Genomic DNA, 14,015 nt, shown 5'->3' with positions numbered 1-14,015 from the left:
AAGACCAAAATGTGGAACATCTGTATTTTGTTGCATATCCCAACATAATTAACACCCTATAATAATAGCTGTTCACTGTAACACTGATTTTACAGGAGGTTTTCTCATTGCGGAATTCAATAAGCCAGTTTTTAAAAAAGAAAACGGCAAAGACAACTGCCATAATATGCGATCACAAAGACTGTTTACTTGGCAATTATCCAAACCAATGTTATACTTTACCGATGCAGCACATCTGGGGAAGACGCTCTATGTCGACAGGAGAGAGCTCTCCCATCGGCATAATAAAACCACCTCAGCAAACAGCAGAAGCTATGTCGGTGAGAGCAGCTCTTCTGCCGACATAGCGCTATGCACTCGAGCGCTTATGTCAGCATAACTTATGTTGCTCAGGGGAGTGGTTTGTTTGCACCGAGTGGCATAAGTTTTGCCAACATAAGCTGCAGTGCAGACACAGCCTTACTCTACAACAGAGTCTTATAATGGAAACGAGTCGCTATCTCAGCTAAAGAGAGGCTGTTGCCCCTCCAGAGTGGGGCAGGGAGTGCGTAGGTGGGCAGCATTGCTGCAAGGCTGCGCTAGAGAGGTACGAAGCCTGAGCAGGGCCCCCAGCAGGAGCACTGGGTACAAGCAAAGGTGCCTGATGCTGGTCACGGTCACTGTTGGGGCTGACATATCAGTGGGTTAAGACACCTTCCAGGTGGGGGAGGTACGGGGGGGGGAAATTCACATCCAGTACAAGACATAAAACCAACTTAATCACTCCCAGTGACAGCACAGCCCCATATGGGACCCCCACCCGCCACCGCGACCCCACCCATAACACCCCCCACCCACCACGAGAGCCCCCCCACCCCGTCCCGCGACCCCACCAGCCCCGTACCACGAGCCCCCCCCGTAACGCCCCCCGCGGGACACCCCCAGCCCCGCACCACGACCTCACCCATAACGCCCCCACCCCCGCGGGACCCCCCCGGCCCCGCCCCGGCCCGCGACCCCACCCATAACGCCCCCCACCCCCCCGGGACCCCACCAGCCCCCTACCACGAGCCCCCCCCCGTAACGCCCCCCGCGGGACACCCCCAGCCCCCCACCACGACCACGACCCCACCCATAACGGCCCCCACCCCCCCGGGACCCCACCAGCCCCGCACCACGAGCCCCCCCATAACGCCCCCCGCGGGACCCCCTCATTCCCGTAGGGCACCTGCACATAACCCCCCACGCGGGACAGACCCTCACCCCACAGCACGCCCATGGGATCAGTCCGCCCCCCACATAACACGCGCATGGGGGAGCCCCCCCCCAACAAAAACGCCCGTGGGGGACACGCCGCCCGCCGGGGGGACCCCCCGCTACACCCACCTGTCACAACTGGCTCCGGAGCCGGCCCAGCGCAGGCACCGCCGACCCGGAAGCGAAATGCCTTCTGCTTCCGGTGCAAGAGTCAATCTGTCCCCATAGCAACCGCAGACACCGCGTCCCAGGCATGGCCGGTGAGAGCCCCCCGCCCCCTGCCACAGCCCGTCCCCTCCCAGACCCCCCCCGCCAGAGCCTGCCCCCCCCGGACCCCTAACCCCCACCAGAGCCCGCCCCCCCCGGACCCTCCACCCCCGCCAGAGCCCGACCCCCCCCCGCTCCCGTCAGAGCCCGACCCCCCGCCACAGCCCGCCCCCCCCGGAAACCCCACCCCCGCCAGAGCCTGACCCCCCCCCAGCCCCCCTCCACAGCCCGTTCCCCCCGGAGCCCCCCCCCGGGCCCGCTTGGCAATTCACACAGGCTGAGGCCGTTCAGAACCGCGGCGCCCTGCAGCCAGATGTGCCCCCTGCAGGCCGGGCCATCACGGATCCCGGGCAGGGGTGCCACCCTCCAGGATTGTCCGGGAGTCTCCCGGAGTGGAAGATGAGTCTTCAATTAAGGATTCTGTCCTGTGATGAAACCTCCAGGAATCCCTCCAACCAACATGGGTAACCCTGATCCCATGGCAAGGTGACAATAGCAACACCTGACCTCATGAACACAGGATCAGATTCCTGCTCCTTCCCACTGCTGCAGGGGTTAGCGTAGACCTCGCAGTGCAGCTTGTTCAGCAGGTAGCATCGGGTCTGCTCAGGGGCCTCTGCAGTTCTGAGCAGAGTCCCCCCATACTGGTCTGTGTGTCTGGGCTGCCTAGACAAAGTGGTCAATGGCCCTTACACTATTACTGGCTTTATAAAGTTTTACACCATCATGTAGGCTCTGGCTCTAATTCCTATCTTGCGTGTGAACCTCATTCTGATGAGTACCTAGATTCCAGAGTTGCCAGTTTTGCTTGGAAGCTTCATCACAGGACATAATGTTTAATTAAAGATTAATCTTCAATTCCTGAACACTCCAGGACAACCCTGGAGCATTGGCAACCCTCCATGAAGCCCACCTTTTAACCATCCCACAGCTGCATCTGATAGCTGCAGAAGGCTGTGCCTTTGTTGCGGTGGGTCCTAAAGTGTGGAACTCACTGTCTGAAACATCTGTCATTATTCATCTCTCCCCACATTTCAGAAAGAAAAAACCCCTCAACTTATTTATTTCAAAGGGTTTTTTTATTGTGACTACTGTCGGTCCTATGACAGGTTTCAGAGTAGCAGCCGTGTTAGTCTGTATTCGCAAAAAGAAAAGGAGGACTTGTGGCACCTTAGAGACTAACCAATTTATTAGAGCATAAGCTTTCGTGAGCTACAGCTCACTTCCTCAGATGCATATCGTGGAAACTGCAGCAGGCTTTATATATACACAGAGAATATGAAACAATACCTATTCCCACCCCACTGTCCTGCTGGTAATAGCTTATCTAAAGTGCTGGAAATCACTTTAGATAAGCTATTACCAGCAGGACAGTGGGGTGGGAATAGGTATTGTTTCATATTCTCTGTGTATATATAAAGCCTGCTGCAGTTTCCACGATATGCATCTGAGGAAGTGAGCTGTAGCTCACGAAAGCTTATGCTCTAATAAATTGGTTAGTCTCTAAGGTGCCACAAGTCCTCCTTTTCTTTTTGTCGGTCCTATGTTTATTACATTTCCCCAACTATCATTTTTTTCCCTTCTTTTTGTACAGGACGCTAACATTTGTGTCTGTCCTGAAGGTTGAGTGTTTCTTTTCGTTATGTTTTTCTTGTATTTGACTTTGTTCTCATTAATTTGTATCACACAGTAACCTGAGTGCCTTGGAAGAGGAATATGGACATTTTATAAATACAATTATATTATTGATTGATTCTAGTTTGTTTAAAGACTTGGATTCCAAAATGAAAGTAAAATAATGACACACCTTTTCTTTTAACAGGTCCTGAAGTTTATAGAATATCTTTTGTATTTCCAAATAATGACAAATATGGTAAGAAATTCTTGAGAGTTAATGCTTACTTATTCTTGTTGACTGTAATTTAAAAATTTGATAAAATATGTCAGAACTAGGGTGACCGGATAGCAAGTGTGAAAAATGGGGACACTTTTTTGGCAAGGGAGGTGGTATAGTTGGTTATATAAGACAAAGCCCCTAATACTGGGACATCTAGTCATCCTCATTAAAACTGAGTTTATGGTATCAAAAATGTTGTATATACCAACTTCATTGCCCTGACAGAGGTCAGATTTTTAAACCAAAATGCTTTCTTTAAAAGGGAAAAGAGAAACTGTTTCAACAACACGTCTTGCTTACTGTTAAAACTAAAATCCCTAAAGAGTTGTGGAAACTAATATAAGTGAATTTGTTTTCTTAGCATTCCCTCCGGTTATTCCAAACCTTAAGACTTTGTTTACCTAAAACACCATTGCTTTGGTTGAGAAAACTGGATGGAACTACTTTCAGGGCAAAAAATCTGGCTCCATTGAAGTCAATGGCAAAACTCCAATTGACCTCAGTGCAGCCAGGTTTTGATTCTGAGAGTTTACCATTTCAAACCCCAGTCCTGCAATCAGCGCTGCACTGGGAGACTCCTGCACCTATTCGAAGGTCCTTTGACATTAGTAGGGTTTGCACTGATGCGGCACTCTGCTCACACTGATCTGATTCTCGCATTAGGACCACAGTCAGCCAGTGGAATTAATACTACGTGATGCAAAGCAATTCTCTGATAAGACCTAATTCTGCTTCCACTGAAGTCAGCAATGAAAATCCCATTGACCTCAATGGTGCAAGGTTAGGCTCATAGACTCAGGTGTGACTCCTTTGTTAGTCCATATTGGTCAAGAGAGTGGAAGAACATATCTGAGAATTCAATCTGAATTTCCTGTATGGCAGCATAGAACTTTATTATTGTAGGCCACCAGATTGTCCTATATTTGAGTGGCACTGATAACTGCGAATATAGAGACATAAGAACGGCCATACTGGGTCAGACCAAAGGTCCATCTAGCCCAGTGTCCTGTCTTCTGACAGTGGCCAATGCCAAGTGCCCCAGAGGGAATGAACAGAACAGAGAATCATCAAGTGCTTACATAAAATGTAAGGCCAAAAGGGACCATTCTGATCATCTAGGCCAGGGGTGGGCAAACTTTTTGGCCCGAGGGCCACATCAGGGAATAGAAATTCTATGATGGGCCATGAATGCTCACAAAATTGGGGCTGGGGTGCAGGAGGGGGTGAGGGCTCTGGTTGAGGGTGTGGGCTTGGCTGGGGCTGGGGATAAGGAGTTTGAGGTGTAGGAGGGTGCTCTGGGCTGGGACCGAGGGGTTTGGAGGGCGGGAGGGGGATCAGGGCTGGGGCAGGATTGTGGGAAGGGATGCAGGTTCTGGCTGGGAGTGCAGGCTCTGGGGTGGGGCTGGGGATGAGAGGTTTGGGGTGCAGGAGGGTGCTCCGGGCTGGGATTGAGGTGTTTGGAGAGTGGGAGGGGGTTGGGGCAGGGGGTTGGGGTGTGAGGAAAGGCTCAGGGGTGGAGGCTCCCGGAAGCAGTGGCATGTCCCTTCTCCGGCTCCTACCCAGAGGCGCAGCCAGCCAGCTCTGCACACTGCCCCATCAGCAGGCACCGCCCCTGTAGCTCCCATTGGCGTGCTTAGGAGCCGGAGTGGGTCCATGCTGCGGCTTCCAGGAGCTGCGTAGAGTGGTCCCAGACCCTGCGCCCCAGCCAGAGCAGGGCCCAGTCACGTGGTGCGGCTTCCGACCCTGCACCCCAGCTGGAGCTGACCTTCTGCATGACATGCATGATCCCCTACAAATCCTGTAGGAAACAATCCTGCACAGGGAGTGAAATGGATTAAATAATAATAATAATTAATAATTGCTCTCTCTGACCTAATAAGTCTTTTGCATCTTTAACTTCTAGAGATTTATTCTAAGATTTAAGTTTTTTAGTTAAATACTGCCTGGTTCAAATGGAAATGACTGTTTGAATTTCAATATATTGAAAATAACAAGGTTTCTCGGACTACTCTTTTGATTCACTCGTTTTAGATGGTGAGTGTATAAGAACACCTGATGGTGCTCTTGAGAGGCATGGAGGTGGAGTTCATACCACCCCTAATGGAATTACTTACACAGGAAACTGGAAAAACGATAAGGTAATTTAAAAGTTCTCTATTTTAAACTTCTGTGGAGCTTCCAGTTACCATTAATGAATAGTCTATTGTTTCCCACTGGTTATCTAGTTTTAAAGAATAAGCCTTGGGTTATCTTTCTGAATTACTGAGACAAAATGAGTAAATATCGGAAAAGTTGTTTTTTGTTGCTGTTGAGAAAAAAATTGGTGCTACAGAGTGTGTAGCCCCTGTAATTAGACAAATAATAGTGCAATTAGAAAGGAGCCTCTCCTGGCAACACTTGGTTTGGCATGGCATTCTTTTTAGTCTGTTGGGCTTTTTTTTTAAAGATAATTCAGTAAAAAAGCTACATTAAAAGAATTTTAAACAAAGGGAAACTGACTTATCCATTTTGATTGACCAAGCTGAGAGAAATGCAAGAGTAAACAGAGCATCAACAGCAACAAGTAAACTGTTAAGGTTTTGTAGTAGATGCAAGTTTGATGAAGCTGAGGTATGTATGGCCTATGGGGTGTGTATTGTATTGCTTTTGGGGTATGCATTGCTTGGAGTGCATTGTTGACACCATTATAGGCATTATGAAGTTAGAAAGAAATGCACACGCCTTTTCTCTTAACTTCTTATTTCCATTCTATTAAGGTTTGGGATGAGAGTTTAAAAGCTGAGACTCTCTGCTGAATGGACACAAAAGATCCCATGACACTTTTCGTAAGAGATGTATAGATACTGTATAGATACCTTGGCCAAAAACTTCTGAGACCCATCTGAAAACCTTGCACAACTGAGCCTGGGTAATCCCTAAAGAGTATTAGGTGCCCTGCCTGTTTTTATTTAATAATGGAGTACATTCAAAGAAAATTATCTGAAGACATGGGTATACATCAATATTTTAAGAATAAGTATTAATCCTCTTCCTCAACTCCTTGTTAAACATAGATGAATGGCATTGGAAGGCTTGAACATCCTTCAGGGGCAGTTTATGAAGGCGAGTTCAAGGACAACATGTTTCATGGACTAGGAACCTATTCATTTCCAAATGGAGCAAAGTACATTGGAAATTTCAATGAAAACAAGTAAGCTTAACGCCAAAGACACAAGAGTTGTTTAGGCTGCTCCCTCCAAACATGTGGGTTTTAATACTGCAAGATACTACATCTCCACACAAAGGTGACCAAATGTGGGAGTAGCTTTCTCTAGCCAGTGAAGGATGAGGCCATCTTGAAATTTTTCATTTTGTAGGGCGTCTTGATGAGCATTTGCAAGTTGGGGTGTAAATCTGCATCGCTGCAGGACACTGTGCACTAACAGTCCATGTGGACCCTGCTTCTGTGCACTAAAAGTTCCTTCGTGTGCATTGATGTGCAGCAGTTTGAAGCTGCGGTATTAGGAAACTTGTAACGTGCAGGAGCAGGGTCTACACGAACCATTAGTGCAGGCCCCGCTGAAGCATTGCAGATTGACACCCCCTACCTGCTCATTTAGACAAACTATTCGTACAGACATGACCATAGATTCATAGTGTTTAAGGTCAGAAGGGATTAATGTGCTAGATTAAAAAGACCTTTAGCACCCAGTATTTTCTCCCTGTCAAGGTACTTTTACACTGTAATTAAGTCACCTCTCAGTTTTCTTTTTGATAAGATAAACAGATTGAGTTCTTTAATTGTCTCACTGTAAGGCCTTTTCCCCATCTCAGAAATCATTTTTGTGGTTCTTTTGTCCACCGTCTTCAATTTTTCAGCATTCTTTTGAAAATGCAGACAGCAGAACTGGACGCTGTATTCCTGTATCGGTCTCACCAATGCTGTGTATAGAGATTAAGTCATCTCACTACTCCTCACCACTCCCTTGTTTACACATCCAAGGACAGCATTAGCCCTGTTTGCCAGAGCATCACACTAGGAATTGGTATTGAGTTACTTCTCTGCTATGATCCTTTTCAAAGTCACTGCTTTAGAGGATCCAATCCCCCAGCCAGTGCTTTATGTGTGCCAGCACTTGCCAGCACCTCTAGCCTTGAAAGTTCATAGCCCTGGCACCCCTGGGCTTGCTGCATCAGTTATGAATGTAAAAAAATTGCTTGAGCTCTTTCATAACAAATTAAGCACTGCCCCCAGTCTGTAGGTATGGCCTGCATTCCTTATTCCTCTATGTTTTAAGACAGAAGTTTAGATTCCAAAGTGATGAGGAAATGCTGCATCTGGAGGTATATTTTTTTTATCATTCAGATTAATGGAAAAGCTGTAGTGCTGACCTTATAAAACAACAGCTGAGTCTGTTGATGCAGGGCTGTGAATGAGGGATTTTGTATGAGGAAGAGATTGTATGTCCCTGAAACAGAAAGTGGATCTTGATTTCATAATAAGTGGATCTAATCAAAAAAGTTGACTTTAAAACTGATGTCAACAGTGTTCATATTCATTCTCCTTAAATGAGTCTCGGCAAATTTGCTCAGGTTTGAAGTTAATACAAGATTATTTTTTTTTTAACTACCATCTCAGTGTAGCGTCTGAAAAGCTAGCTGCATTTTTTCTGTATTGTTAACAAACAATGAAGAATCTTGAATCAGAATACAGTTTTGCTGGTGATGCACAGAGTGAACTGAATACACTAGTGCTAGTAATGTGACCAGTGATTATGGTATTTTTAAGGCATCAGTCCCTGCTGTCAGAATCCAATCAGATACCAAATACAAATCTGTATCCTAAAAACAAACCAGTATTTTTTGGAAAAGTAATATCACATTTATTTTAGCGCTTTACAAGGAAAATCCATTTAAAATTACACCGCCCAGCATATGTAGTTGCTGGTTCAGAGTTTGTAATTTTAAACTTTATTTTAGGGATTTTGTATGCACTATGATATGAAACGCAAGATGTAAGCTTTCTGTGAGAACAAAGAGTGAGTACCTACCATTTTGGCAAGGACATTTGGAAATACATCAAGATGGTGGCTCCCGGGTGTGTGTTAGGCCAGAACAATGCCCATACACCTCCTTAAGTGAGATGTAAGTGGTGCATACGTCTCCTGTTGGCCCTTTGCACAGGGATGAATATCATCAGTTGTGAATATGTGGTCAATCCAGTATGCTCTTAGCTGCAGGAAGGATTGTGTGGTGTTGCTCTGGGTCCACATGTCAGCAATATTAGCAATATTCCTTATTATTAGCAATATTCCTTGCTAGTGAACTTGTTCAGACATATCAGAGATTACTGTGTGAGCAAAAAATTTGTGAAGGGGAGTTGGTAACAAAGCTCCTGGAATATGATCAGTTGACCAGTGGTTGGCTACTCCACAACAGAAGTTAGCTGGTTATCTACCACCATCGTCTGACCCAACATACTATGAATCTTCCTGGCATTCAAAGAATCTGTTTTCTTTGCCACCGTCTTTATAGTTCTCTGTAATGTCTGAGACTAGCTTGCAATTCTAAATACCCTGTGGTCCCTGACAGCCCTTTCTAGGTTATCTTGCTAACTCTCAGGATTCCTTGAGAAAACTGAGATACCACCATGCCAGTTTGCAGCCACCACTATTCCTCTTGAGAAGTGAATGAGAAACTGGTCCCCCAGGACTGTTTTTAAAGTTTAATTTTCCATTGCCAAGGCATATTGGAGCATAGACATTGCTTCACTGAGGGAGTATTCAGATGTTTTGACCTTGAACAGAGCTTTAAAATATCCACAGAGACATGCTTTTTTGAGAAGAGAGTCCAAAATGGCTGTCACAGGAGTCTAGAAAACACTGCGCTTTGCCTTGGCGCACCATAACAATGAGAATTGGTAGGGATGGGGAAAGGAAAAGGAACGTTACGTTTACAGCATTAAGATCACACAGTAACTTGCTTTATGTATATGTGCATCTTGCGGATACCACTAATAAAAATCAGATCCTGGCTGGGCACTGATGGTGTGCCTTCACAGGCCACCTACTGGGAGGAAGTTGTAGGGCACCCACTAGGCTATTGGGAAGAGAGGTGTAGCCTGACTGGCCCACTTCTTTTGCCCTATATATTGCCCCTGTTGAAGTCTTTCCGGCTCCTTGGTCAGAGCTTTTATAGCTTAGTCATCGAGTTTGAGGCCAGAAGAGACCATCCAATCATCTAGACTGACCTCCTTTATTTCACAGACCACCGACACCACCCAGCGTCCAAAGACTAAACCCAACAAACGAAATAGACCAAAGCACTCCAGCCCACAGGAGACTAAGCTATTATGCACCATAGGCAGAGAATAGGGGAGACCCAGGTGCACCAGTGCCCAGGGCCCTTGCAATGGCAGGGAGTTAGTTAAATGAGATCTATCCAGATAATCCAGCAAGTGACCCACTCGTGTGCTGCTGAAGGCGAAAACACCCCAAGGTCACTGTCAGTCTGACCTGGGGGGAAATTCCTTCCCAACCCCACATGGCGATCAGTCAGACCCTGAGCATGTGAGCAAGAACAAGCCAGCCCAGCACCTGAGAAAGAGAACACTTGTTGGTGCCACCTCAGTGCCCTGGCCCACCCCAGCCAATGTCCCATTTCCAGCCTTGGCCATCCCACATGCTTCAGATGAAGGAGACAAAAAAAAAATCCTGAATATATTGGGCAGAAAAGATCCCTTTCTGGCTCCTGGAGCATGAGTTTTAGGAACATCAGACAAACTGGAAGGACTCCTGATATTATTATTATTATTATTATTTTTATTATTGAGGAGATAATTACCACATGAAAAAGTTAGGGGACCTGCTTGCTCTGTAAGGTGGGGTGGCGGTGAGTGTTGGATTCTGGTGCCCCAACTCTTGCTGGTCTGTTGATCTATCTAGGTATTTCTAGAGCTCTCACCATTGTATTCACAGCACGTTGATTGCATTCTCCATTAACAGATTGGTTTTATACTGTTACAGGCTGGAAGGTGAAGGAGAATTTATAGATACACAAGGCCTGGAATGGAGTGGCACATTTCATTACACAGCAGCACCAGGACTGAAGCTTAAGCTGGAAATGTAACTATTTTGCACTGAAGGTAACATGTATTAAATACTGTTCTTGTGCTGCATTTTGACTTAATAGTTGTAACCAAGGTTCACAATAGCAACTGATGTCTTAACATATTTATTAGAAATAATTTCCCAGGCTACAGACTGTAAATAAAATTAACCAAACTAAACCTTCTATTGTTTTTCTTTTCATTATGAAGTTCCATTTTATGGATGTCTAACAAATGATGTGGAACAATGGGTTGAATTTAAAACCAGAGCCGTTAATGACTGTAATTAGTCTTGAAAATAATTTAGTTATTAAATCTATGGGAGACTGTAGCAGGAATTTTAGCAAGTTTGAGTTTCAGAAGACACCAGGACTCTGAAGACACCATTCATCAATGAGAGAGACCCTTTTGTGCTTAATATGTGCAAGTTTCAGAGAAAAAACCAGCAACTGTCCCACACAGCTGCGCTCACAACCGTGCACACACACAGCATGATTGCACTTGCACAAAGTGCCACTAGCGCACCACTGCGTCGCCAGCATATGCAAGAGTAGCACTACAGTTAGTCCCCCCGGTACAATCCCATAATGCTCCTGGCCACACTTCAGAAACAGCTCTGACAGCTCAGCGCTTTGGTTCCGTCACCTGCCAAGCGACTCACCTGGCTGCATACAGGCCTTGGAACAGGTGAGGCCGTATGTAGCTGATCTTAGTGCCACCCTGATCCCTCAGAGTTCTAGGACAATTACAATTGTCTTTTACATTTTTATTTGGCTTTGATCAGCACCGAGCTCTGTCCAGAACCGTACACATTTTGGTTTTACGCTTTAAAAAATAGAACTTTGTTTTACAGTTTAAAAAAGAAATTGTTGAACTTTTTTTAGGCGGGGGAGGGGGAGAGAGTGAAAAGTGGGACCAATGACTCTTCAACACCTGAAAAATGAGAGAGCTTAATAAGCTCAGGCGCTACCTCCTCCTGCAGATGCAATACACTGCAGTGCATCAATGCTCTGATTTTATGGGGGCTGGGAGTGGCACCTCAGCGAGGCAGCTGCATCTCCTACCCTGAGGTCTGACAGACAGGGAGCAGAAAAAGGCACATTGAGTAACAACAGATACCAGACAAACCCCCAGCCCAAGTACATCCGAGTGTTCTCCATACCTCTCCACCACCCCTTTGTCCCTAACCATCTGGGGTTTCCACTGTACGAGGTGGGGCAGAGGACGTGAGGGTAGAGATAGAAACGGACACAAATGGACCCAGTTTGATCTCCTGCGGGAGCCAGGTCCAGACCAAACTGCCAAATGAGCTGAACAACCATACAGACTAATCCACCGATGAAAGAAATCAACAATGGCGAACAAGCGTGCACCACAGTGCCCGAGCATAAAAAGAACAACAATAAGTAACTGACGAGGACAGAAAGAGGCAGATCCAGGAAAATATCAGATCAAACTGTATCAGAATGCTGTTCCTTGCTAAAAATCAAGTTTTGGAGCAAATTCAGACCTAACCTGTTTTGAAAAGCCCAAGCTCTTTGTCAGCTGTTTGCAAACAGGACATGCTGATCTGGGATAAAACACACAGGGATGCTTCACTTTTGAAAATTAAAAAACTCTATTGACTCATCCCCAGTCCTGGTATTTGATAGTATTTCCCAAACTGTAGCCATATCAATAGATGTCAGAAGCGGCAGTCTCAATGAACTGCTACTCCAGGCCTATGGCCCTGATTGGTGACCCATAGCATATTGTTCCAGATGGCTTTCAAGACTCCAAAGCCAGATTTGCTCAAAAAAAGAACATCTGCTGAGCTTATAGGCCTTCAAGAGAGTCACCAGGTATTGGCAGGGATTTGATGATGTCCAGCTAGTGACAGACCCCAAGCTGCTCATTATGTTCACATACACCTCAGACCTAGACAATGTTCCCCTTAGATGCCAAGGATTGCTCATGTGCCAGATGTGATATAAACCTAGTGCAGAATATGCAGCAGAGGAGCCCTGGTGGTGGCTCATATCTTACTGAGGAGCCTTGCTGGCCACCTAGATTTTCCAGGAATTGGAATGATACAGAGAGACACATGGGGCCTGCTTGCTTCACCACAGAAATTAGAATTGATTCAAATAGCCTCTACTGCTGATTCACAATTGCAAACTGTATTCAAGTGTGACATAAGAAATGGCTGGCCCAGTTACTTACCAGGCGTCGCACATACAGTCCATGACCTTCTCTGTAACCAGAGAGGCACTCACTGCAGCTGAAGGCCAGATTACCTATGCTGTCTGATAAAGAACCATTTTTAGGTGACAGCTATTTGTTCAGAAAGGTCTCCAGAAAAGGCTTCTGGATCCCCCAAGAGCTTTGGAAATAAGTCATTCTTGTGGCGGGGAGCTTATAATCAGCAGTGTTGTCAATTCTCATGATTTTGGGTGTTTTACTCAAAGCCACAGCTCCTGGGGGAGAGGTGATTAAGTGAGAATCTCAGCTTTCATTAAAACAAAAATTATACTAAATTTTTAGCCCTCATGGCTGTGGTGAAAGGCTGGATAAATATGACCCCTAAAGCTCAAAAACTAGAAGATGAATTAAAACAACTCAACATTTACCATTTGTTAAAAGTCTCATAATTTCTAAGCAAATCTTGTGATTTTTGGGGCCTGGCTCATCATTTATGATGGCTCAGGGCTGGTGATACTGCAGTTCTTATCTCAGGTACTGTAAGGGGCTCTCTGTAAAGGATTCCACAGCCCTCTTCTTTGTGTGGTCTCCACGTTTCTATCCTGATGCACAGCCATGCAGCCATCAGTCTTGCCCAACAGTTCATAAACTGTGGAACTGCTGACTAGAGCTGGTCAGGAATTTTCTGACAAAACAGAGTTTTGTCAGAAAATCCCAGTTTGTCAAACTGGAAATGTTTAGTGGAGACCTCTTGAGTTTGACAAAACTATTATCAAATCACAGGCAGGGTTCCACTGGACTCCTGCCTTGTTTCCTGGAGGGCCATTGGGGACCCTGGCTTCTAGGGTCTGCGGCTCCAGGGCTGCTCTGGAGCTGGAGCCAGTGGGAGCCTGGCAGCTGCAGACTGAATTAGATACTATTCTTGTTGGTTTCACCACTGCTAGTCACTAAAAGCAGTCATGAAACTGACAAGAATCATGTCAGTTTCATAAGTCACTGCCAAGATCTGGGGATGCATCAGTGTTTCTGAAATGAATATTTCATGGAATTCCCAGCTTGTGGTTTTGGACCGAACTGGAACGAGACCAAATGTCACAATATCCGGCAAATCGGGAGTTCTGTGTTTGGGCCAGCTCTACTGCTGATGTCATCGGGCTTTGGGGTTTGTGGGTGTGCTGCTCCCTGAGGCTGCTGGAAATGTGGGGGGGGATTTCTGTGGCCATGTGACCCCAAGTCCTAGCTTTGTGGGAGTGGAGCAGAAGAGGGCTCAGCTACCCGTTGCTCATCAGTACTGCTGGCAGTGGCTTCTGCTACATCTCTGCCATCTGGAAGATGCTCCCCCTGGGA

The 14,015-nt window shown here is 46.2% G+C and overlaps 2 protein-coding genes across 4 annotated transcripts in view; one reads left to right on the top strand and one right to left on the bottom strand.

Moving 5' to 3' along the window:
- DHX57 (DExH-box helicase 57) overlaps positions 1-1,457 on the bottom strand; it is a 32,331-nt gene extending 30,874 nt beyond the window's left edge. Inside the window, exon 1 of one of the 3 annotated variants that reach the window (XM_073339822.2) lies at positions 1,366-1,457. The gene's annotated coding sequence lies outside the window, so the exon portion shown is untranslated. The remainder of the gene's footprint in view (positions 1-1,365) is intronic. The other 2 variants (XM_073339823.2, XM_073339824.2) reach the window with 2 other exon arrangements.
- MORN2 (MORN repeat containing 2) lies at positions 1,444-10,667 on the top strand. Its single transcript, XM_073339825.1, has 5 exons — positions 1,444-1,496; positions 3,326-3,376; positions 5,432-5,538; positions 6,454-6,590; positions 10,405-10,667. Exons 1-5 carry the CDS (start codon positions 1,490-1,492, stop codon positions 10,505-10,507), a joined length of 405 nt encoding a protein of 134 aa, XP_073195926.1. The 5' UTR covers positions 1,444-1,489; the 3' UTR covers positions 10,508-10,667.
- Positions 10,668-14,015: the final 3,348 nt, after the last annotated feature.

The sequence above is a fragment of the Lepidochelys kempii genome, chromosome 3 (assembly GCF_965140285.1).
Source record: "Lepidochelys kempii isolate rLepKem1 chromosome 3, rLepKem1.hap1, whole genome shotgun sequence".
Lineage (NCBI taxonomy): Eukaryota > Metazoa > Chordata > Testudines > Cheloniidae > Lepidochelys > Lepidochelys kempii.
The sequence above is the reverse complement of the archived record's forward strand: the minus strand, read 5'-3'. Positions and strand labels throughout refer to the sequence as shown.